The sequence below is a fragment of the Mauremys mutica genome, chromosome 3, assembly GCF_020497125.1.
Source record: "Mauremys mutica isolate MM-2020 ecotype Southern chromosome 3, ASM2049712v1, whole genome shotgun sequence".
Lineage (NCBI taxonomy): Eukaryota > Metazoa > Chordata > Testudines > Geoemydidae > Mauremys > Mauremys mutica.
In genome coordinates this window covers 51169789-51196868 of record NC_059074.1, presented here as the reverse complement: position 1 = coordinate 51196868, position 27080 = coordinate 51169789, and the positions used below count along the sequence as shown (strand labels likewise).

The following is a 27080-nucleotide window of genomic DNA, read 5'->3' as shown; positions in this document are numbered from 1 at the left end:
GATTGGAGAACAGCTCATATTTGTTGCAAGGGCTCATCTCAGTCTGAGCCCCAGGTCCATTAAATGTTGAAATTTTACAGCTTCCTCATGTAAGATGAAGGGCATTATTATGAAGTGCAAGAGCCTGAAGAGTGTTGAGAAGACTGTTTTTTTCTTGCATGCAGGTGAAAAGGGGATCTGCAAAAACACTTTTGTAAGATGTAAAGTACTGATATACCTGATAGGCCCTAGACGTACCAATAGCCGATCCATTTAAGGCATTGGATACACATCAGACTTTAAAATCACATTCACTTTTCAGAAGTTTATGCAGAAACACATTGGGTTTTGAGAAAAGAATGATGGGACTTTGCCAGTCACTTTGGGATTCTTTGACTATGTCTAGTTCCAGCATAGCTTGCAACTCCTCCGAGATGGTCTCTCACATCATCCAAGGTAAGGGCTGAGGGTTCTCCTTCATTTGCTGTTGCAGGACTTTCTCAATGTGGTGGTGTATCAGCCAGATCCTGACAAGGTGCAGAGGAGAATACATAGGGGAAGGCTTCAAAGCGTAAAACCTGAGCTTTTTGTTCAGGTAGGAGTTCAGGTCTCCCATCTGAACTTGCATTGGCTCTTGGGGAATTGGCACTTGAAACCCCAGCTCTGGCTCTGATGGATAAGTAGTTAACATCTTTCTGTGGTTTTCCATGCTTATACAGGTTCACATAGTACAGCTTAGTTTCTGTTTGCCTCCTGGGCAGATAGACATCGTTATCCACAAGGATGACCGACAAACCACTTGAAAAAGTCCTTGCCACCTGGCTAGCAACTTGTATTCCATGTCGGGAAGCAATAAAATAGTATTTGGTCCTCAGGCTGGAAGGTCCATAGGTGTGCACCCTGCTTGTATGATTGTTGTTGCACTTGCTAGTCCTGCAACAGGTTTTCATGAGCAAAAACTCCTCACTTCTTGAGGTGCTCTCTGAGTTGGATAACATACTGGACTGTATTGGTCATCTTTGGGTACTTCTCTTCCCAGACCTCCCATAAGCGGTCTAATCTTCCTTAAGACTATTGCCCATATAATAGTTCAAAGGGAGAGAATATGGTGGAAACTTGTGGTACCTCCCTTATAGCAAACAAAAGGGGTGGAAGTAGCTGATCCCAATGCCTGGAATTGGAGGCCACAAATTGCATCTCCTTCGGGTTTTGTTGAATCTCTCAACTAACCCATCTTATCTGCAGATCATAGGGGTTATAGTGACATGATCCTCAATAGGGAGCATAGCTCCTGCATTACCTGGGATGTAAAGTTATTCCCTTAATCAGTCAATATTTTGAGGGGGGGATCCCTAATCACTAAGAGTTTCATAAGTTCCAGCATATGCTGTCACCTTTGTGGAGCATAGCATGATGGCCTCTGAGTACCAGGTGGTGTGGGCTACAATCACAAGAACGTATTGGTATCCTACCAGCTTTTCTGTAACCAGAGGGTAAGGAGAAGAGATAGCTCAGTGGTTTAAGCATTGCTCAGCTAAACCCAGGCTTGTGAATTCAATCCTTGAGGGGGCCATTTACAGAGGGGGGGACAAAACACAACACAACACAAACAAATTGTCAGGGACAGTACTTAGTCCTGCTAGCAAAGGCAGGAGATTGAACTCAATGACCTTCCAAGGTCACTTCTATGAGATAGATATATCATTATTATTAACCCACCAAAGCCATCCCAATTTGCTTGAAGGGAGTTTTGATCAGGGGAGTGGAATCAAGTGGGCCTTTTGGGATGCACTTTGGGGTGTGTAGTGACGCAGTGTGGCTCCCCACCACCCCAGAGAGGAACAAGCCCTTCCAGACACGGGAGTGGGCAGATCTAGGAGCTCTGAGCCCACGCTTCAGAAGGTCAGACAGCACCCCGGAAGTACAAAGGCTTAACCTGAAAACTCACTGGAGGGACAGCCACCAGGGAGACCAGATGCCTCCAGCCTGGCCCATGACTGGGAAGCTCCTACAGCCCTAGATGCACCCAAGGGCAGACCTGTCCACACCCACTACCCAGAGGAGTTGCCTGGCCTGCCCCAAGCCAGCTTCCCAGAGGAGCTGCCAGATCTGCCTCTCACCAACTACCCCGAGGAACCCATGGTGCTGGACCCCACAGAGGACACCACCATGACCCAGGTACCACCAGAGGGGGAGTCTGGAAGTAGCCCAGGGGCAGCCGACCCTAGTCTGGCTGCAGCACTGCCAGAGCCCATGTCAGTGTGTTGCGACCAGGATCCCCACTGACACAGCAGCGGGTCGCCTACCACTGCTAGGGCCCCGGCTGGGATGCAGTGGATTGGAAGGCCTGCATCCCCCCTGCCACCCAACTCACAGGTGGCAGGCTCCCCCTCTCCCAGGTCCCTTGAAGGCCTGGGCTCATTGCTACTGCTCAGCCCTTCCTGAGGACCTGACTCATTGTTGTCACACCCTGACCCAGGGCCTGGGCTTAGTGCTACTGTTTGTATTACTACTGCTCAGCCCCTGCCTGAGGGCCTGAGCGCCTGACTCACTGTTGCCCTGCCCTGACCTAGGGCCTGGGCTTACTGTGATTATTTCAGTTGCCGCAAGGGCTGCCAAGGGAGACTCCCGCGGCCAGACTAATTCCCCCAAGACATCAACAGTGTATAGTGAGGCAGTGTGGCTCCCCACCGCCCCGGAGAAGGACGAGCCCCGGCTAACCTCTTTACAGGGTGGTTAATTGGCTCTCAGCACAAGAGGCATAGCATTCTCTGACCTCTTGGTGGATGCCAGGCTGCTAAAAGTGAGCCAATACGCAGAACAAGGTCTTCTCCCAGCCTAAGTTCTCAGCACAAGGGATGTCACATTCTAGCTGCAGGAGTGCCTGGCAATACAACCAGGATAGCAGTAATAAGGTCCTCACTTCCCAGTTTGTTTATCATGGTCAATGCAGCACAGGCATTCTGTCCAAAGTATAAAATGGGGGTCCTGCCTCAGAGGTTGGGCATTCTACCACCTCATCATTCACAGCAGCAATTTGATTGTAGCCCTGGCTCAGCACAGAGCCCTCCCCTTTGTTAGTAGACAAAATCTGTGCCACTAATTTGGGCTTCTAAATCCAGCAATACAATTTTCTGGCTACTGCTCCTGTTTGTGACCTGGATGCATATCTTGGGGACCTTGAACTCCCCCTGAAGAGAGTCAGCTGGTTCTCCTAACCCTTCTAGTCCCAATGGTCCCAGACCTGCCACTGCCTCCTGTTTTTGTAGCTTGCAGATAATTTCCTGAAAATGTCGCCAATCCCAACCAATAACCACAGCGATGGCCAATGTCAAGAACAGAGACACTGGGAGGGAATTCGTATGCTGTACCACTGTTACTGGAGATGTCTGCTGTGGTAGTCCTTCTAATCCCTGTGAATACACTGGAGGAAGATTGTCTCACTTGGGTCTGCCTCTGCCCTGGCCAAGGGAGTCTGCACCAAAATCTTACTACATCTGAAGTCCAGCAGATTTACATCCCATTGATCACTTAGGCTTCTGTCTTACAGAGCTTTCCCAGCCTGTCACTGTGACTTGCCCAGAGGCAGGGATGGGGGCTGTCATCCTAACTTTTAGAAGACTGAAGATGAGGGTACTTGTTCCTGACCAGCAGAAGGTGCTCTCCCCTGTCTGGGCTTTACATCAGGCTGGATGAGCTCCTTAGCATTCGATTGTCCTCTTCCCTTCCCATCTCTGGGGATTCCTTAGTTGACATAACATTGATACCTATTTGAGGGTAACAACTGGGGATTTGCATTGAGGATTTAGACTTGATTGCAGCCATTGGTGTCCAGCCAATAGAGTAACTGCACTAGAAGAAACCTATAGTATAGTATAGTATAGATGGGCAAAGGTCCTGTTTACGCTGATGAAGCTTATCCCTTCTTGAAACTGGAGTAAGTTCCACCAGTGTCAATATCAACTATACGTGTTGACACGAGGGGTTGCAGAGGTGCAGCTATGCCAAAAGCTGTAACGAGGGCCAGTTCCCAGGGTAGACATGACCAGGTCTGGATTTGGCTTCATGTAGAAGGAGTATAGCTTTTCCCTTGGCAGCTAAACTGTCTCATAGCCCTAGAGTCATAAATACAAATGAACAATTTAATTTTTAATATGAAAGAATGCTGCATTAGGACATGGAAAGAAAAATAGGTCCATTTATTTCATTGCAGAAATCTAAAGTTTCAAAATCTTTCCAAATGAACTTTCATATTTTATGTATAGATAGATGGATATACATATTTCTTTGAGCTTATTCATAGGGGATGACATTCATCCCCATGCAAAGGGACAAGAGAAGGTACCCCTGGATCCTCATGTTAGGGACCTGAATAGTACTAGGCCTTGTGTTCTCAGCATCATAGCAAATTTCACCCTTTGAGTGGGGTATTTTTTTTAAAAAGGTGTGCCACTTTGAGGGAAATGGGTACAGTTTCCCTTCAAAGGCTGGTAAAATATCTGTCATAGAATCATAGAATATCAGGGTTGGAAGGGACCTCTGGAGGTCATCTAGTCCAACCCCCTGCTCAAAACAGGACCAATTCCCCAACTAAATCATCCCAGCCAGAGCTTCGTCAAACCCGACCTTAAAAACCTCTAAGGAAGGAGATTCCACCATCTCCCTAGGTGACCCATTCCAGTGCTTCACCACCTTCCTAGTGAAAAAGTTTTCCCTAATATCCAACCTAAACCTCCCCCAAACCTGTCCCAAGATCCCAGTTTCTTTTATGGAATAAAAATCCTTGACACAGTGCCCCAGATCTGTAAGATCTTAGCATGTTTGCACTGGGACCTTTCTGTTAGTAGATATATATGTAGCCAGTAATTTCCCTCATGTCTATTGTTTGGAAGGGGCTATTCCTTGCAGTATGGATTATAACTTGTGTTTATGAAAATGTTTAGAATGGCATCACTGTGGGTGGATGGTTCTCTCATATTGTATATTTGATCTGAAGTGATCCTATTTTGTCTAGCGATCACAAATGTGGTTGTCATACAGAATTGAAAGTATATGGTCAGATCTCCTGGTTGTTGTCAGTATCACTACCATAGTTACATTCAATTTATATACTTTTCAGAGATCAGCACTATGGATATCATGCTGGAACTGAGTTCTATTTCACCTGACATATCCAAGAGTAGATTAAAGATTTTTGAAATGGACAGCCTTGAACAGTATAGGACTGCATTAGGGAGCACAGAAAAGAAATACAGATGTTGTTATGAATAAGTTAATGGTATCAAATTATTCAGAAAACAAAGGAATTTTTAAAGGCTAATTTAAAAAAAGAAACCACTTAGAAAAGATGATGTTTTTATACTGTCAGACTCTGCCAGGGAACGAGGGTCTAGCATTTCCGTAAATTCTTTAAAAATACAGTCATGTCAAGAAAATTTCTTAGCTTGATCTCTTTTCTCTTTTTTGTTTCAAAGAAAACTTTTCTATTTATAGAATCCCCTTAGAAATTTTTTATTTCCTATTGATTTTGTGTCTTTTCCCATTTGCAAACATTGTCCCCCATACTCCTCAGTCAATTTCCTATATTGATAATGGGGAAGTTTAAATGTATGTGGCTTTTTAGTTTGCTTCCTTGTTTCCAGAAGCAGCAATGTTGGCACAGCTCTAAGAACTGAGCCTGTTTATTATTGGGGGTCAAACGAGCAAAAAATATAGTAGCTTTTTGACAGACGCATTAAAGGAGAACCGTATATTTTAAATGAAAATTGAGGTAAGCAAAACTTTTGTGCTGAATGCTCCCATTAAAGACTTTTAATTGCACCTGGACATCATAAGGAAGCCAGTGTGTTATGTGAGCACAGGTGTTATGTGTTTCTAGTGGCTTGTCCTACTTAGAAGGTTGACAGCTAGATGTATACTATAGTAGCAGAAGCTTCTGGGTGGCATTTATAGATAGTACTAAGTAGAGCACACTACGGTAGTCTAAAGTGAGGATGAGAGAGGTTTGAAAGACTATTGTGAGGTCTATTTTAGGAGAGGATAAGTCACACCATCTTGGCCAGACAGTGCTGGCCAAAGGTACAGTGAGCCATCACCGCTAATCAAAGGGTAGTGAGGGAACCTAGATAAAAGGAAGCCATTAATCATGTTGGCAGAAGATAGGCAAATGTTACATTCAATATGTGCTACAGACACCACTGTCTATTGTTCTAAATGTTTCCATCTGCCAATAAACAACTTGTTTGTCTTATCTAGACTAGTATCCAATTTGCTTTCATCCAGACCCCTATTTCTTTCAGACACCACAGAAAACAATGAAAGTGCAGAATATAAATTTGGAGAGTTTGACGGCATAGATCTGAATGTCTTCAGTATATTCATAAAACTCAAACTCAGAACATTTAATGATTTCCCAGTAGATTTTTATCTATACATTAAAGCTGATTCAAGCAAATCAAGGGGACCTTGGCTAAGTCATTTAGTCCCATATATACATTTAAAGTAAAAGTTGTTATTGTGTCATATTTGTTGTTGTTTATAATAGTGTAGTTTTATTTGCAGATGTTCCTAATTTCTATCTGGCTTTTTTTTTCCTTCTTCATTGAATGCTATGTATTTCTGCAGACTTGAATGTCATGCATGGTGTTGCATGTGTAAAATCCTCTATATATTGTTAATGCTATTTAAAAAAAGCAAGCTAGCTGTTTGAAGTTTTGGCATTAACTTTGTTATTGCTGCTTGTTGTGGCTTTACCCTCATTTTCTGCTAGGACATCCCTACAGCTTCTTGCTCTCCAGATGGCATCTTTAGAGAAGGGAATATTACATACTTGGTCATTCTGTTTCTTTGAAAATATCATCTTGCAGGATTCTCACTCCTCCTGTTGATAAGGTTACTTTTCATGAGGCTTTTCTCTCACACCTTTTTTTCATCTTTCCCTGAGGCACATTTTTGATCATTTCAAATTTGTGTTTCATTCTGGGTGCTTTGCCCCTGCTAAGTAGGAGAAACTGAACAGAACATAGATTTCATAATATTTAAGGCCAGAAGGGACTATTAGTTCATCTAGTCTGACCTCCTATATGTCACAGGCCATTAAATTTCACCTAAATTACCTCTCTATTGAGCCCAGTAACATAACTTGTATTTGGCTAAGGCATATCCTCCAGAAAGGCACCCACTCCTGATTTGAAGACATCAAGAGATGGATCACTTCCCTTGGTAGTTTGTTCCAGTGGTTAATCAACCTTAAAAATGTATGCCTTATTTCCAATTTGAATTTGTCTGGCTTTAGCTTCAAACCACTGGTTCTTGTTATGCCTTTCTCAGATAGATTAAAGAGCCCTTTAATACCTGGTATTTTCTCCCTTTGCAGTTACTTACACACTAATCTAGTCCCCTTTCAATCTTCTTTTCAATAAACTAAACAGGTTGAGCTTTTTAAATTTGTCACTGCAAGGTATTTTCTCCAGCTCTCAAATAATTTGGGGGGCTCTTTTCTGAAGCTGCTCCAGTTTTTCCGCATCCTTTTAAAAATTAGGACACCAGAACTGCACACAGTATTCCAAAATTGATCTAACCAATGCCATATACAGAAGTAAAATCACTTCTCTACTCCCCTATATATACACATCCAAGGATCATATTTGCCCATTTGCCATAGCATCACACTGGGAGCTCATATTCAGTTGCTTGTCCAGTTTGACTCCTAAATCCTTTCAAAGTCACTTATTTCCCACATACAGTTCCCCATTCTGTAGTTATGGACTGCATTCATTGTTCCTAGATGTATTAATTTAGCATTTGGCTATATTAAAACACATTTTGTTCACATTTAAAGGACATTTATGCTTGTCAAGGGGTGGCACATACTAGGCAGCAGGGAATCCTGCTTGTGCTGTACCCTGTTAAACCCTCCCTCAATGGTCAAAATACCTGAAGAATAGGGACCTGAACCAGTCTTGCTCTAAAGGAGCTAAAACCCCACAGTAAGACTCCTTCAAGAGGATATCTTCAGAGAAGCTGAATTATATGAAAATGATATGGAAATTATACAGAAATTATAAGTAATTTCCCCCATAGAACTCTTTTTCAGCAATAAATAACAGAAGTACCAGGTGATAATAAAATACAGTTGTTGGTGCTACTTCCTCTGTCTTGTATTACTCTACCCTTGTTTCATTCATGCATATTATTTGGCTGTTTATTTTGTTGATGATTACAGAAAACAGTTGGAAATGACTATGATGAAGCTGATGGTGGCAGTATATGTGGTTTAAGAAGGACAAGAGGAGTCAAAGTCACTGCAAAATACATTCTCCCATTAGAATGTGAAAAAATGGAGATCTCCCACCCTACAAACATCCCAGATGATTCTTATCTGCAAAGAGCAGCTAGTCATGTAGAACCACCTGCAAGTACATCCTTTCAAAAAACATCTAATTTCCCTAGCACACAAGATCAAAAGGGGGGCAGAAATGGGAGCTTCCCTATAGAAATCAGTGTGAAAGAGAATATACTGAGGAAAACAGAAGTCCACAAAGACGATGAGGGTGGGAGAGGAATGGTAGAAAGAAAGATGGAGATGCCTGAGGGAATACAGACATCAAGCAAAGGGAATCAGCCTTTGGGAACAGAGCCTGAGAGCAAAGAAGAAAAATCTGGGGGTTCAGATGTAGCGAGCAGAGAAGATAAATCTGGGGTGACACAGACAGCAAGTAATGAGGACAAATGTGGGGGAACAGAAGATGAAGAGGAGGATGCAACAGAGAAAGAGAATAAAGGTAATAATTTAACAACCCAGGAAAAAAGCACTGAAGCATCTTTCATGCTGGGGTCTGGAGTTTCCAAACAAACATTGCAAGAGCTGAAAAACCTACTCAGAAACAATCCTCTGCGTGGTAACAGGGCCAAATACACTGGCAACCCCAACAGAACTTCTTCCCATATACGTCTGCCAAAACCCAATGAAAAAGCAGTTGACAAACATGGTAGATCCTTTGAGTCTCTTTTTCTTCATTTTGGAGGGGAGAATCGAAAGCTCCACTGTATAGACAATTATGTAGCAGGGCTGCCAAACCTCTTGTATCACAGCTCTGCTGGCTCTGATCAGCAACAATCAGAAGGCAGCAACATGGAGCATCCCAGTAGGAGACAACCACCAGCTTATAAAAACACAGACAGCACTCCAGGAATTAAATTCGACCCTTCTCCAGACCAGACTGGTAAGAAGTTAAACCATCACCTACTGTACCACTCAAGAATGCAGTTAAATTGTTTAAAAAAGAACCCCAATCTCTTGTCAGCATTAATGTTAGACACTTGGCAATAGCAGTTACTGTACATGTGACTGGACTTGATTAAAAGTTTTACAGTACTTCCAGCCTGCTTCTTCTATAGTAAGGTGCTTACAAAGCCCGACTGACTGCCAGAAACTGCCATGCACAAGTAGTCATGTCTTGTTCACTAAAAAATGAAATATTTTCTCATTTACACTGGACATAGGCAACATTTTCGATAGGTCTGCTAGTCACTGGAAAGCCTTGAAATCTGAGTTTCTTGAAATTTCCTTTTTGTTAACATTTCCAGCAGTGAAAATTGCTCCCATGTAGGGATGATGTTTTCAATTATTAGTCCTAAGAGGACTGGAATGCCAAAACATCTAATATGAAGAATATGGTAAGAAAAGCAAATTAAACAGAGAGTTTACACATATCTTCATTCTGTTCAATAAGACCATTTGGGAAGTGTTTGTAAAGCCAATTAATTGCTACTAATAGACTGTGGTTTCTTTGAAGTAATAAAAATTAAACTACTGGGCTAGCAGGATCAGTAAATGGAAAGTTATTATTAGCTATAATGGTATAATGACTTTGAGCAGGTTAGCTGTTATTCTGGGAAGTGGTCAACAGCACACACATTGTTAATGGGCATTGTTAGGTCACAGACTAATAAGAATGTAGGAGGATGGTACTCAGATCGCTTATAAGACAGGGCAAATAATTTCCATCTATGATATATTTTTACCAATGATAGAAAACATTATTACCCTTGCCAATAGTTGATATATCAATGGATCCATGATTTAATATCATGTGACTCATTATAAAGCTATCTAACATTTAAAAAAAATCTGCTTTCTGCGGTGTAGCGGTTTTGCTAAAGATGCTCTGACAAACAGGCAATTTTGCAGATGGCAAACAATTCAAGCCACAGGAAGACATAATGTAATCACCCAAGTTAAGTTTTGAACAAGACACTTGGATGCATGAATAGTTGTGCACTGCTATGCTTAATTGAGTGAATTAAATCCTAAAAGGTAATCTTTTAAAGAGAAGATGCTTCAGAAGTATAGAACAATGAAAATATATATTGCGGTCAGCTTTCACTGTGATCATGTTTAATGTATGAGATCAGTAGACAGCCAAGTGGATTTTTTTCTGCATAGACTATATCCTCTTTCCTTTCTAGATTATTTTATGTATTTGCATGAATGAAAGGCCAGTGGAATTCATTACCAAGTCCTTCAGATTGCCACTAGTTTTTCCCTTAGTTCATAAAGCCCAGTTCCTAAATTGCAAAATGAGAATAGGAATAACGTCTTCAGCATTCCATCAGTCCTTTTTGCCTCATAAACATGTGCTGTTTTAAACTCCAACTGACCAACTGCATCATTGTATGCAATGTTGTTGTAGCTGCGTTGGTCCCAGGATATTAGAAATACAAGGTGTGGGAGGTAATATCTTATATTAGACCAACTTCTGTTGGTGAGAGAGAAACTTTTGAGTTTACACAGATCAGGTCTGAAGAACAACTCTGTGTAAGATTGAAAGCTTGTCCAATACAAAATATTACCTCACCCACCTTGTCTCAGCTGCGTCATTGACCATTATGCAAATTATAGTTCAAAACTTATAAGGTAAGGAAGCTATAAGGAAAGGCAGATCTTGTTTTGCCAAATGTAGAACTCACCTGGATTTAAAAACACAACTCAGAACTCTTGTGAATCCAAGTTCCATTTGCCTTTGGTGAAGCATAAGTCCTAGGCTCCTGTATGTTTTTTGTACATTTTCACTGATACTGCTGTCCCAGAGATAGGGTAAGACTTATTTAAAACAAGAATTTTTCTTCTTTGCATAACAATAGTTTCCACTTTGTTAGAAATATGTAGTTTGAAATTTGATTTTCACTGAAAAACTGCAGCTTAAGTTAAGGGAGAAAAGTTTTACAATACCAGAAAAAGTTAAACGAAATCCAAAATATTACAGTTGTCCTACTCCCACAAAGTATTTATAATGGACTAAATCCTGTCATATACTTGAAGTGGGTTAAATCAAAAGCTTTCTTCTAAAACCTTCCCAAAGTTTGGGTTGCCAAAATCTAGATATGGAACCAAATTGTATCTTCTATCTGTGACAGGTTGGATCACAAACTGCCACCTGATGTGCTGAGACTACCTCTAAGCCCATTTTCCCTGGCAGCTTGGGACTTCAGAACCCAGCCTGGTTGTGCCAGATATGCTAGCCTGCTACAAACACAGACCCAGGTCTGAACCACGTCCCCCAAAGCTGCAGGCTTAACTGAAAACAGCTGAAGACATGTTCCTATCTCCAGAACTCAGATACCCAACTCCCAATGCAGTCCAAACAGCAAATAAATCCGTTTTACCCTATATAAAGCTTATACAGGGTAAACTCATAAATTGTTCGCTCTCCATAACACTGATAGGCACAGCTGTTTCTGCCCCCACCCAGGTATTAATATATATTCTGGGTTAATTAATAAGTAAGAAGTATTTTTATTAAATACAAAAAGTAGGATTTCATAGGATCATAGAATATCAGGGTTGGAAGGGACCTCAGGAGGTCATCTAGTCCAACCCCCTGCTCAAAGCAGGACCAATCCCCAACTAAATTATCCCAGCCAGCGCTTCGTCAAACCCAACCTTAAAAACCTCTAAGGAAGGAGATTCCACCATCTCCTTAGGTAACTCATTCCAGTGCTTCACCACCCTCCTAGTGAAAAAGTTTTTCCTAATATCCAACCTACACCTCCCTCACTGCAACTTGAGACCATTATTCTTTGTTCGGTCATCTGCTAGCACTGAGAACAGTCTAGATCCATCCTCAGGTAGTTGAAAGCAGCTATCAAATCCCCCTTCATTCTTCTATTCTGCAGACTAAACAATCCCAGTTCCCTCAGCCTCTCCTCATAAGTCATGTGCTCCAGCCCCCTAATCATTTTTGTTGCCCTCTGCTGGACTCTCTCCAATTTTTCCACATCCTTCTTGTAGCGTGGGGCCCAAAACTGGACACAGTACTCCAGATGAGGCCTCACCAATGTTGAATAGAGGGAAATGATCACATCCCTCAATCTGCTGGCAATGCCCCTACTTATACAGCCCAAAATGTCATTAGACTTCTTGGCAACAAGGGCACATTGTTGACTCATATCCAGCTTCTCATCCACTTTAACCCCTAGGTCCTTTTCTGAAGCACTGCTGCCTAGCCATTCGGTCCCTAGTCTGTAGCAGTCCATGGGATTCTTCTGTCCTAAGTGCGGGACTCCACACTTGTCCTTGTTGAACCTCATCAGATTTCTTTTGGCCCAGTCCTCTAATTTGTCTCGGTCCCTCTGTATCCTATCCCTACTCTCCAGCATATCTACCACTCTTCCGAGTTTAGTATCATCTGCAAACTTGCTGAGGGTGGAGTCCATGCCATCCTCCAGATCATTAATGAAGATATTGAACAAAACTGGCCCCTGGACCGACCCTTGGGACATTCTGCTTGATACCGGCTGCCAACTAGACACGGAGCTGTCGATCACTACCTGTTGAGCTCAACGATCTAGCCAGCTTTCTATCCACCCTATAGTCCATTCATCCAGCCCATACTTCTTAACTTTCTGGCAAGAATACTGTGAGAGACTGTATCAAAAGCTTTGCTAAAGTCAAGGAATAACACATCTACTGCTTTGCCCTCATCTGCAGAGCCACTTACCTCATCATAGAAGGCAATTAGGTTAGTCAGGCATCACTTGCCCTTGGTGAATCAATGCTGACTGTTCCTGATCACTTTCTTCTCTCTAAATGCATCAGAATTGATTCCTTGAGGACCTGCTCCATGTTTTTTCCAGTGACTGAGATTTTAAGTGGTTCCAAGTAATAACAGACAGGACAAAGTGAATTACCATGCAAAATAAAATAAAACATGCAAGTCTAAGCCTAATACAGTAAGAAAGTGATTACAGATGAAATCTTACCCCGAGAGATGATCCAGTAAGCTTTACAGACTAGCCTCTTCTAGTCTGGGTCCAGCAATCACTCACATCCCTGTGGCTACTGTCCTTTTTCCAGTTTCTTTCAGGTATCCTTTAGGGGTGGTGAAGCTGTCTCTTGAGCAGCTGAAGACAAAATGGAGGGGTTTCCCAGGGCTTTATATAGTTTCTCTCTTGTGGGTAGAAACCCCTCCCTCCCCCTGTGTAGAATTCCCTCTACATGATGGAGTTTTGGAGTCACATGGGCAAGTCACATGTTCATGCATGACTCAGAACTTTACAGGCTGAGCTACATTCTCAGGGAAGCTCAGATGTGGATTGGCATCTCTCAAAGTTCATTGTTAGCTTAAGTGTTTCTTGATTGTGCACTTACTGAGAATAGGCTTTTCTCAAGAAGCTGACCAACTACTTCACTGAGGCTACTTAAAATCAAACAAGTACATAGCCAATATTAATAACTTCGAATACATAAATGATACATGCATGTAAATAGCATGAATATGATCTAACCAGTAGATCATAACCTTTGCAGAGATATGGTTACATGGCATATCTAGCATAAAACATATTCCAGTTATGTCATATTTACACTCATAAGCACATTTCTATAAAGCATTATGGGGTGCAACATCACACTATCCACCTCTAATTTTTTAATGTGGAGTCAAACATGTTAGATAATTTAAATACTATAACATATCCATCTGATTTGTTACTATGCTGGACACAACACACTTCGGAACTTCATGACAAGAGCAAGGATAGAACTCAGACCTTACTGTTCTAAAAGCACAGTGTTCTATCACTTGAATAAAGGAGAACCTCCTTCAGCAGTCAGCAACAGAGGACCCATGACACAGCTGAGAAATTCTTATTCCATTCCATAGAAAGGAATGAGACCCATTCACACTAGTCACTTCACTAACAACCCTCTAAAAATAACTAGTCTACTCATCCTTCCCTTTAAGATTTTGCAAATTGCATAATGGAGCCAGCCACTGTATTTCTCCCCTTCAAAGTTATTGTCCTGCACACATTCGTCATAGACCCCCCTGCCCTCCCCCCCCCTTCCAAAAAAAAATCAGAACTGAGACAAAAGAAGAGTGCTCAAATTCACAGTCAATTATAGGGAAAAAATCCTTTGACCTAGAAAATGAAGCAAGATGTTTCAGCCAGCTAGAGAAATTATTCCTTGGGTATTGTCAGTTAAACCAGATCTGAAACTACAGCTCCTTGAAAACAGTGCATCACTGTAGAAACATGGAAGGTGTCAAGTGCTGGTAATTATGCAAACTTTTTCATTTACATGAGTTTATGTATTTGCATAAGCACCTATATATGATAATAGCATGCACTTATGCAAATAGAATTCACTCCAAGCTAGACATTAGTAATCAAAAGCCTCCTAGGCTTTTCAGAAACGCTAGGGAGATAGGTAGAAAGAGAGGCCTCTGACACTGAAGAGATGCAGTTTATTTAGTGTATGCAATATAATATATAACTAGTCCATAGGCAATAGCAGTCTGGAATGTAATATGACCACTTCCTTTCACTTGTCTCACTTTAAAATATTTATTAATAATGACAACTTATGGTTGGGCCAAGTTTGGAAGTCCTTACTCCGTTTTTCAATCCTTGTTTGGGCAACACTCCCAGTGATCTCAGATACATACATACCAAAAATGCAGAAAGGGAAGAAAGACTGTGGTCAGAGAAATTTCCTGTACTTTTGTGTGAACACTTTTTAAGAACTGGATGGGGATTGATAGGCCACTTGAGTAAAGTGTGTTTTAAGGAGGAACAATTGGTGGAGGCATTAGAGTTGAAGTACCAAGACTCAAAAGTAAGAGTGGATAAGGACATAAAGCAGACAGATATGTGGCGTTAGGGCAGGGTGAAGCATGTGAGGGTAGAATGGAAAGAAATGAGCATAGAGAAGTACTGTAGGCAGAAGCAAGGTTGGAAGCAAGGATATGATGGATATATTTGACCTGGAAGGTGCAAGGGGAAGCCATTGTTTGGCATACTCGTAAATTTATATTTGTATAGAAACTTACATGCCTCACCATTCTAAAGTACTTAATAAATTGTAGATTTAGTCTGGAAGTGGAAATGCAGCCCTGTAGCAGATACAAATGGATATTTCACCAATACTGCAAAGGCATATAATTCATAATGGATTCAAAACCCACTGGGCTAAGTGAATATTGATACCACTTAAGTGAGAGATCTTCATCACATCCAAATTTCCAGGTAGCTTAATCAGGGTAGTTCTGCTATATGCAGGACACAGGCAGAGGCAGAACAAAGGAAGCCCTTGCAAGGGGTATGAACTCCAAATGCCATGAAGGACAGTGGGAACTCCCTATGTCCCAGTAGTGAGACGTCTTAAGATAGGGCATGACAGAGTCAGTGATTACTTTGTAGACCCAACATAAGAGAGTCAGAGGAACCAGTGCAATAGCCACTGAGGACATACTCTGGTGCCACTTCACGGCTCAACCCTCCCAGCATTTCAAGTGGCTAAAGCAGGACACAACTGTTCACTGATCTGCTGCAGCTGATGGCCCCAGCACCTCACCCATCAAATCTGTGCCACACTCAGGCCCCACTTTGCAGCCCGGTTTTCCCAGAGGCTGTGTCACTCACTATCCCTGAGCTCCCCAGCAGCCAGTAAGCATGTCCAGGAGCTGCTGAAGCCTCTGCCCTCCCTAGCTCTGCCCCTGCCAATGGTGTGCACAGTTTGTAATGTGTGTACAGCTGTAGGTGCCACTAAATGTGGGAAAAGTTCAACTTCAACCGGGACAGGTGGGCCAAAGCAGGCCAGTCCCCTGAAAATGGGGACTGTTGAGAGGTATGACAGCTTGAGGGAGAATCTCATCCTTCTGGTCACCATGGACCTCTCCACTGTGCAGCCTGTTTTAGGTGGGTAGTGTGCTAGGAGCAGGCTTTAGCCCTATTACCAAACTTCCCACATAGTGCTCAATCAGGCCAAAAATCTCATTCAAGTCAGTGATATTTTGCACGAGTGCAGACTGTGGGACTGGGTCTGTAGCACGTGGGCAGTTAGTGCACAATTAGTCCCAATTAATACGACCAGGTTTCTTGATCATACTGTGCCTTTACAGACACGCCAATGAGAATGTGGTACATGTGTTCAGGGGTGGCTCTAGCAATTTCGCCGCCCCAAGCATGGCGGCACGCCGCGGGGGGCGCTCTGGCGGTCGCCAGTCCCGCGGCGCCGGTGGACCTCCTGCAGACGTGCCTGCAGAGGGTCTGCTGGTCCCGCAGCTCCGGTGAAGCATCCGCAGGCATGCCTGCGGGAGGTCCACCAGAGCCGCGGGACCAGCGGACCCTCCGCAGGCACGCCTGCGGGAGGTCCACCGGAGCCGCCTTCCCGGTGACCGGCGGAGCGCCCCCCGCGGCATGCCGCCCCAAGCACACTGGGGCCTGTAGCCGGCCCTGCATGTGTGTGAGCAATACCCAATTGTTAGCAGTTTGGGACATTCTTAAAAGGAACAGAGTGCTATTCTTCAGATCAATTCCATGCATGCTTAAAAACCCACTTACTTCAGTGAGAATTTGGGGCACACAAGGGAAGGAGGATTGAGCCCTTCATACAATTATGTAAAAATGCCTAAAAATACTGGCCTAAGAAATTAAAAAAATGCTTAAATTTACTCAAAGTTCCTCTGCTAATTTCCCATTTCAATAAAAATTATGTAAAACGGATGACTGAATACATAAATTATTAAAGTATGGAGTTTGTCAGTTCTGCAAATGTTTTTTCTCCCTTAGTAATAAATGACTTAATATAAGGTCATTTACTATGTAAGAAACTAAGTAACAAATCACTCACAAAGACTTCTATCTAGTACTTAAATTAAGGATTGAAATATGAAAAGTATTTAGCATTGAGGACTTTCTCTCATTGATGTTAAGGAGTTTTGCCATTGACTTCAATTGAAGCTGGAGCTTGCTGTTGGTTACAAAAGTCCTGCCCAGCCCTGATTCATATACAGCTTGAAAAGCACTGATAATAATGGTTCTGCCATGCATGCTTGGGCAGCCACAGAGGTTGTTCTGGGGTCTTCATATGACCTACCTCTCCTACCATTACTTTAGCGTATCTTCTTATTGTGGGGGTTCCTCAGGACTATGTTCTTGGCCCACTCTTCATTTCTCTCCATCCTGTGTCATTTGATCTGTTCACATGGCTTCCCTGTGTTGATGATTTAGAAATCCTACTGTTGGATCAATGACATGTCTCCCTTCAACCAATGTGTATCTTAGCCTGTTTCTCTGACATCTCTTCCTCAATGTCTTGTTGTCATCTTTAACTTACATGGTCAAAACTCAGCTCCTCTTTGTTGAGGAAACCATTATACTCCTGGTCACTTAGGTCCTTCTCCTTGTCCCTCCTGTTCGGGATGCATACAAATTCTGACATTTCTTCCTTCAAGCTATCTCTAAGGTTTGAGCCTGTTTTTCAGTTTAGACAGCAAAAACTCTGATCAGGACCTTATCTTCCTTCTTGTTCACTATATGGTACTATGCTATACTGTAATCTTGGTTCTCCATGACACTATCAACTTCCATGAGGGTGGGGGCGGGGGATCTTTTGCTGATACGTTCTAATAATGACATATTTTCAATATTTCCATTCTTTAAGTCTCTTAATATTTCGTTTTCATTTGTGACTGCTGCTGCACATGGAGCAGAGATTTTCACTGAGTTATTCACAATGAGGTTCAGACTTTTTCCTGAGTTTTGTAGTTAATTTAGAATCCATTAAGGTGTCAGAGCAGTGCAAATTATTTGTTGAAAAACTGAAAACCTCAAAACATTTTTGTTTTCAGTTTTCAACAATCAAAACCCTGAATTTTTTTGTAAAAATTCCCATTTAATAAAAAAAACACTCTTAGAAAAACAGAAATTTAAACTGGGTCTAGTGATTATACAAATCAATAACACTACTTCAATTACAATCTGGGTCCTGTTTGGTAACCCTATTTAAAAAGACTGTAGCAGAAAAGAGGGTGTTCAGAGAATGGAAATAAGAATAATTAATGGTGGGAAAAAAGTCTTATTTGAAGAGAGATTCAAAAGACAAGGAAACCGTTTACTTTAGCGAGGAGACAAGGGGATAAAGGTGTACAAAATGGTTTAGAGAAGTTTGAATAGGAACACCCAATCTACCTTGCGTAAAATGAGAAGGGACATTTAATGAAAGTGAGGCAACAAACTAAAAAGAAAATACTTTTTTTCATAGAATGCAAAATTACTTTTTCCCCACACAAAGCATAATTTGTTTGTGGAACTCATTGTCACTGGATATAATTGCGGCCAAGAGTTTAGCAGGATTTAACTTTCATATGGATAACAAGAACATTACTAAGGTTTAAAAAGAAAAAGTAAAACAACCCCCCCAAAAGTTTGGAAGGGATATTAACAATCATGCTTCAGACCATAAGACAACCTCAAAGTAACAGGTATTAGGAAGAAACTTTCCCTCCATGCAGATTAACTACCTCCTGAAGGATTTTTCACAACTTCCTTTGAAGCATTTGGTACTGGGCACTGTCAGAGAACAGGATACTGGACTAGACGAATCATTAATCTGAAGTGGTCTGACAAGTGTAGTCTATGGTTTATTCTTATTTCCCTAAGCCTATATTTCTACTTAAGGTCATGTAAAGAAAAAAGATCATTAATTTTATATCAGATTTTCTTGATATCATATTACCCAACAGAGTTTTCAATATCAGTACATTTGTTAGGTCAGCTTTTCTTTATCCTTGCTATGTTCCTATGCAACATGTAGTAAATTGTTCCTCCTCTTCTGTTCATTTGTCCAGCATTTAACTGCTTAAGAGCTAATAAATTGTTCACTTAGATGTAATGTGGTTTAATTAGCAAACATGGGATAGAAATTCCTTTGAACAACCACTGAATGACTCACTGACACTGGATGTGGGCATTGTCTTCTGGCAAGGTGCTTCTCGATCACTATAAAAAATACAAATCCAACACCAACCATCCACTCCAGCCACATGTGCAACTGATATGTTCAAATCCTTTCATCCTACTTGATGTCCAGTACTAATGATTTGGATAAGAAAGGCAAGTCTTTCTTGATGTTAATAGATTAGGCAGTAGATTTTTCTTAGAAATATTTTGTAGTGATTGCAAAGCCAATAGCACGGGGACTGCGGTTGCATATTTAATAGGCCAAATTACGAAGTCCCTACTCTGTTTTCTCTTCAGTGGGAGATGGAGTTTTGCCTGAACAAGGACTAGGTAAAAACTAAGTAGTGAATGCTTTTCTATACATTACTGATTTGTTATACACGTGTGAAAAAAATGTGGTTTTGCTTCATAAAAATTGCCCAATATGTATGCGTTTGCTTTTTTAAGGAATCAAATTTACAAGGGAAATCCAAAGTTCCTTTAATTTAATTACACCTCTACCCCAATATAACACGCCCCGATATAACACAAATTTGGATATAACGCAGTAAAGCAGTGCTCCGGGGTGGGGGTGGGGTGGGGCTGCGCACTCTGGCAGATCAAAGCAAGTTCGATATAACACAGTTTCACCTATAACGCAGTAAGATTTTTTTGGCTCCTGAGGAAAACATTATATAGGGGTATCATTCCCACTAAGAAATAAGGCAAGTTACTGATGTCAAACCAGGCCTACCGAAATTATGCCCATTATTTCTTACATATAGCGAACAGTGAAAATTGTACATGTTCCTTTACAAAATACACAGAAAGACAATATATTTTGGGAGAAGGAGGATTATTGTTATTCATTATTTATTAAATTATTCAAAAACAAAAAAGTCCTTCAATATGAAATCCAATTAAGATTGCTAAACAACAACAGTGTTCTTATGTATCATATCATTTATAATATCCAAGCAATTCAAAGGAAGAAAATGATTAGTTAAGGGACATAATAAAAGTTAAACTGGTCATATGAGGTTTGATCCAAACCCACTTAAGTCAATTGGGAAACTTCAGTTACATATAATTTCAGTAACTAATATATACTGGTGGTGAAGAACTTTTAGCTGTTGTTTTTGAGCTCTGTTATGTTATATTCAATTGGGAAAGTGTCTAAGTGTTAATTTATGGTAAAATTACACATGTACGAGGCTTTGCATTTGAAGCTGTTTTATATGTCAGTGTACGTACAGTATATCTGTTTCTTTTTCATATTGGTTTTGTGTTGTGTTTATATTTTGGGATTACAGAAGAAAGAATAATATTTATTTTAGATCAAAGTTAAATTTATTGCGTTGTGATGAATTACACACATAGTTATCCCTGACAAGTGTTTATTATGTGTGACATACAAGATTTCAGACAGGAGCCATTTTAAAATCTGAATCTCAAAAAGTGTTTACGGAGTTGAAACCAAATATTCAGGAAACATTCTAATTGTCAGTTAAAGTTTACCAGAAAAATATGAGAGAAAGAAGATTCCTTCCCCCGCCATTTTTATGAGCCATAAAAAGAACAAAAACCAGCCTTGTAAGAGAACTAATATTTGAACCCTAACTAGTGAGAACCTACCATGTCTGCGGGATAAAACCACACCGATAGAGCCAGAGCTAGAGCCTTGTTCCTACAGCCAGAAAACCAAACCAAAACAACGCCCCCCCAGATAATAATAATAATGGGTTTCTACCACTTGAGTTAAAAGGAGAATGTTTTAGCTGTCATGTATAGAAAGACCCTAATGTTCTTTTTAAGTTACAACCACCCAATATGGAGTAACATGATAATAAATACATGGTGTGTGCTGATGCTCACACAGAAGTCAAAACTAATACATTTCAGTAAAAATCTATGTTCCAAGGCAAAATTATAGTATAATAAAATAGGGTTTATAATGGAAACTGATTGTGAGAGAGTACTGCCTCTCCATGATTATTTTATTATTTATCAAGAATCCAAAAATGTTCTAGCTGCCTGTTTGTGACTTTTGCTCTTTACACAACAAACATTATACAAAGGAACCAGAAATGTGAGGTCCGATTAACTCTTTACTGAACATACAGAACATGCAAGCCTTCTTACATACACATACTTCTGTTCTAGTGAGGTTCTGACAGCTCCTAAATAATCAAACATGCTGACTGTCATTATAGAATTCAGAAATTAATTAAAGAAATACTACCCTATTCCTATTCCCTACAATTCCTAAAAGTCAGAGTAAAGATAAGTCACTTCCTTAAAGGGCTTACAATTGAAATACACAAAGAACACAAAGACAGCATGAGGGGAAAAAGATGGAACATATTTATTACTATTTTTCCTCCCCTTCATTCTTATTATTTTATTTTTTTCTACCATTTTTATTTTTGTTTAACCACCTGTCTATGTGTTTGGTTGCCTCTCTCCCACATACCCCAATAAAATGTATCGCTTCCCTCTTAATTTTACTCACCACATGCCCACAGTACTTACGTCTGCTAATATAGCACCTCACACAGTGGGGTCCTAGTCCCTGGTGAGGGCTCCTGGCCCTGTGGTAATACAAATAATAATGATACTTGCTGCTTTCCAATCAGAAACTGATTGAAAGTTGATCCACTGATATCTGAGAGCTTGGAGCAGTCTGTGGTTGTGATGGCTGCTGCCATCTCTATCTCCCTGTGGGAATTTTGGACTTTCAAAAAAAATCTCTCCTTTGGACAAGCAACAGTATTTTCTAACACTACTGAAGCCTTAGCATCTAATTCTGTTCTCAGTTACACTTTAGTTCCAAATGAAGGTCACAGTTTATAAAGTCTAACTTAAATACTGAATAATAATAATAGTTATAAATAATACTTAGAGAGTGGAACTGGAAGCCAGTTGGCAGGGATCAGGACATCTGTCAGAGTAAGCTACTAGCCTTGATTCTCTGCTCCACCAGTTATTTATGAGTATAACGCCATTAATTTCAATAGGATTACACAGGCACAGAGCAGGTGTAACAGAGCGGAGAATGAGGCCCAGTACTATCTGCAGGGAGAGGTGGCAAATCTAGAGAGCCTGCCTTCATAGTTCTTCTCTCTGTGGCAGGGGAGATTACAGGCCACCTCAGAATCCTGCTGTATTTGGAAGGGGCTAGAAGACAACTGAGGTCTTCTCTCTAAAATCCCAGACTTATGCATGATTGTTGGGGTGGGGAGGGCAACAGGTAGGTGATTTTCAAGGTCACAAGTGGAAGTAAAGCACCTAACTTCCATTGACTTTCAATGGGAGTTAGGTATCTGGCTGTCCTTTGTGCCATTGAAAATCGCCCCCACTAGATTAATAGGCTCCTCCCTCAGACGTTCTCTCCCCCATGACTATCAGACTATGCACAGAGACTGTGTAAGTGGTTTTGTAAAACACTTGCAGAAAATAACAGTCATTGTACTGATTCTCCAGGACAAAAGTGGACATCGTTATCTAGACTGTCCTCTTCCAAAATGTTTGCGAGTGGCAAACCTTCTTCCCATTTGTTTTCGCAGTAAGTCATAGTCGAAAGAAAAAAAGTCAAGTTTCTATCAAGGGTTGCCAGTTTTGGTTGGACATATTCCTGGAAATTTAATCACATGACATAATCTTTAATTAAAAAGATTAATCTTTAATTCCTGGAGACTCCAGGCCAATCCTGGAGGATTGGCCACCCTATTATATCACATTTTGTCATGCTGGTGCTTTTTAGTGAAACAGCTTGCAATGACAGCATTATTAAGTTTGTCTGACATGAACACTGCTCTTTATTTTAAAGATCACAGCAGAGAGCCTGACGTAAACAACCCTGGAAGTCAATCTTCCCTTCGTCTGGTCTCGCTTATTGAACACATTAAACAACAGATGGCCAGAGAAAATATTCAGTTTGTCAGATTTGAAGCAACTGACCTGCATGGAGTGTCAAGATCCAAGAGCATTCCTTCTCGTTTTTTTCATGTAAGTTTTTCCGTCTCTCATACTCTTATGAGCTCTCATAGCCCTGCCCTTATGGCTGTGATAAATTGGTGCACACATTATGAGGCAATGTAAGCCTGCAACAAATCAAATATTCTCTCCTCCTCCCATCCTGATTAGTACTCCCCAAGGATTTGAGCTTTTCTCATTACCCTGAAGCATCATTTCTCTGCCCTGCAGAAATACAAATCTAATTAAGATGGTAATTTCAGTACTTTCCACATCCAATAATCTCCCTCTGCAGAATTATCTTTTCACATTCACCACAATTATAAAGATTCTGTTTTACTTGACATGAGTAGATTGCAAGACGAGACCCAAGAGAAAATATCAAAACAAACAAAAATGATTAGATGAAAATCATCTCAGTTATGAAGTATTCTCTTTTCAACCATCACATCATATAAGAAAATATTATAGACTGCATGATTGCTTAGTAATATTTCCTATACTGATACAGAATATAGGAGTCAAATAGGAGTCAAATTATGAAGCTCTTGATAGCATGTATATATATCCTGACCTTTAAGCTTTTTTCCCTCTGATCCTTAACATGGGTGATTAATGCTGTATTTTCACTCTCATATTACTATGAATATTTCACAGTCTACTGAGCAATCACAAAAAAGATATCAACATGACAGAAAATTGAATGCTTTCATTTCAAGCATCTTTTGAAGCTAACACCATTTTCTCATTATTTTACTTTTAGATTATGCTGCAACCTTTTAACTCTAGCACTTAGATACAATTTACTCCTGATGTCATTTGATTAGCAGAAAAACTTTTTTCAGATAGCTTAATGCTTTTGAGAGGTGGTGGGTAATAGCACCATCTTTTTCAATCATTAACTCACAATACAGGTGCCCATCTTGGGTTATTCAAAGTTATCTGTTGCACTCACATTATTCACGGACCTCCATGTAAATCCTCAAGTATTTTAAAAATAGAAAAAACTATTAAATTGCAAGAGAAATCATGTAGTTTTTATGAATGAGGCTGTAAAGTGCTCACCCTCAACAATTTTTCAGTGTTGCCTTTGATAACTAGATAACCTTACCATGGTGATCACCATATTGCTTAGTACAAGTGATGGGATGACACCACACAGTATAGGGACTATCTAGGGGATTTTGTGACTACTGTAGTAACATTAGCTAGTTATAAAAAAGAAAGGAAAATATTGTACTTAATGTATATAGTTTGAAATAGAAGAGCTCTGTGTAGTTTGAAGACTTGTACCTTCCAGCAAGAGTCTCCGGGTCCAATAAAAGATATTACCTTAACTACCTTGTCTCAGTAATTTTGGCAAGAATTATTTGCTTACAATCAAAGCTAATTTTAATATTTGGTAAAAGGAAAAAGTTAAGAAACTTCTGTCCACTTCTGGGGAGAAAGTGTTGTATCATTCACGTTAGTCTTGAAATCTCAACAGTTCCATTCCCGTCAGTCAATCCACCTAGATAGTGATCCTTTCTCAGGGCAGTGGGAGAAGATTCACTAAAAATTTAGGGTTAGTTTCAATCCAGAGTATCTGTGGCCTTCCCACAGGCAAACTGTAGAAAAACTCTCTATGGCTTCCATACTGTTAAAAAGGCTCACTTGCTGTAGTTTGTGTTCTCTCTCTCCATATATAAATAAAAGGACAGGTAACAAAAAATAAATTCGTATTGGCCTTGCATGGGTTTCCACAGTATAGAACCTTAGCACAGTATTAAGCCAGATTTTCAGATGATGTAACTTGGTATAATTCCAGTGGAACTATACCAGTTTGCACCAGCTGGAGATCTGGCTCTAAGATACCTTCTGGAGGTTCTTCATCAAAGATACAGTTATTCTAATTTCCATCCATATCAGTCTCATCTGCACTTGACTTATGCATTGCCCCCATTCATGTCAGTAGGAGCCACCTATGGAAATGAAGGGGCAACTTGAGCAATTTGTTGGTCCAGCTGTCTGCATGATGTTTAAAGAAGGCACGGAGGTGTTAGAATTATTTATCATTTTGAAGCTGCTTCCTATTTTTTACCTAAGCAAAGTCAGCCAAGTATAAATCTAAGCTTCAGGTGTGAAAAGTCTATATTCCCTGTAACAAGTTCCCATCCTGGCAGTGCTGGTGCAGCTGTTTGTCATCTGAGGTAGACAAAGTGAGTGTAATGGAGTTTAATGACTCCACTGCCTTGCGCAGTCATTTACATCTGTGCAAAGTAGATGTAAAATGCCAACATTCTGTTAGGAAAATTCTCTTGTGCCAGCCTTTTACATCCAGTTTTGCACTTGCTTTGCACTAGATAAAGGGCAAAACAGTGGAGATCTGGAGCTCGAAGTCCTGTCAGTTCTGCACAGACATTATTAATTATTATTTCTTAAACACAACAGAGATTTGCATACAACCTTGCTCAACGCTTTCCCTCCTTACACTTATGCACCAGCTGGTTGCCACCCTCCAGAGGTAGCTACATGATAATGGTGGGTAACATACAATCTATAGTTTCTGGAGCACTTTGATTCTTTTGTGGAAAAAGGCCCTATTGGCCAAATGCTAAAATCTTTACTTAAGATTTGGGCATATTATGTTATATATGTAAAATATGATTAAAGTTCAGCTGTCAAAGACTCAGTAATCCATTACTCTCCCCCTTGTTTAGGAAAAAGCAATCTATGGTGTGTCCATGCCCAGAGGATACCTTGAACTGACCCTGAATCCTAAGGACAGTGAAGTGGACCACATAAGTGCAACCAATTTTAATTGTGACATACTCCTGAGCCCTGATTTATCAACATTTAGAGTTCTACCATGGACTGAACAAACTGCTAGAGTGATATGTGATTCCTTCACTATACTGGGAACTCCTCTATTGACCTCACCCAGGCACATTGCCAAACAACAGCTGAGCCAACTTCAGGACAATGGCTTGTCATTGCGCTCTGCCTTCACCTATGAATTTTGTATTTATGGCATTGCTGAGATTGTAAATTCAAAGACGATATCTTTTCCTGCAGCAAGCATACTCAATAGTTATGACCAGCTTTTCATTCAGGAACTCATTGAAGGAATGTATCACGCTGGTGCCAACATTGAGAGCTTTTCTTCTTCCACTTGGCCTGGACAGATGGAGATCTCTTTTCATCCAGAGTTTGGCATAGGTGCTGCTGACACTGCCTTCACCTTCAGAACAGGCATTAAAGAAGTAGCAAAAAAGTACAACTACATTGCAAGTTTTTTCACAGAGAATGGGTTCTACAATTCAGGGATTCTGTCACATAGTCTGTGGGATTTCAATGGCCAAAAGAATTTGTTTTCTGTTGATTGGGGAGTTCAGGCGCTCACCGATGTTGGAAAGAATTGGCTAGCAGGGCTCTTGGTACATTCCGAAGCTCTCAGCTGCCTGATGGCTCCTACGGTCAGCTGCCGTAAACGCTATTCCAAATATGGTAAGGAATCAAAAGAATTTGTGACAGCAAAATGGGCATTTAATGATAATAGCTGTGCCTTTAACATTAAGTGTCATGGTGGAAAAGGCACTCAGATAGATAACAGGCTAGGTTCAGCTACAGCAAACCCCTATCTGGTGCTTGCTGCTACTATTGCTGCAGGCCTGGATGGAGTAAAGAGAAAACTTAGCTTCCAGGATGTGACAGAAGAGAACCAGAACACTGCTCAGTTGAAACCTGCAGCAATCCCTTTGAAACTAGAAGATGCTCTTGCTGCACTTGAGGGAGATTTGTGCCTTAGGGAAGCACTGGGTGATACCTTTATTCGATACTTTGTTGCCATGAAACATTATGAGTTGGAAACTGAAGAAACGGATGCTGAACGGAATAAATTTTTGGAATATTTTATTTAG

At 40.7% G+C, this 27080-nt stretch overlaps 1 protein-coding gene across 1 annotated transcript; it reads left to right on the top strand.

Moving 5' to 3' along the window:
- The first annotated feature begins 413 nt into the window (after window positions 1–413).
- On the top strand, window positions 414–27080 carry LGSN (lengsin, lens protein with glutamine synthetase domain). Its single transcript, XM_045009440.1, has 5 exons — window positions 414–435; window positions 6279–6394; window positions 8204–9203; window positions 23036–23214; window positions 25881–27080. Exons 1-5 carry the CDS (start codon window positions 414–416, stop codon window positions 27078–27080), a joined length of 2517 nt encoding a protein of 838 aa, XP_044865375.1.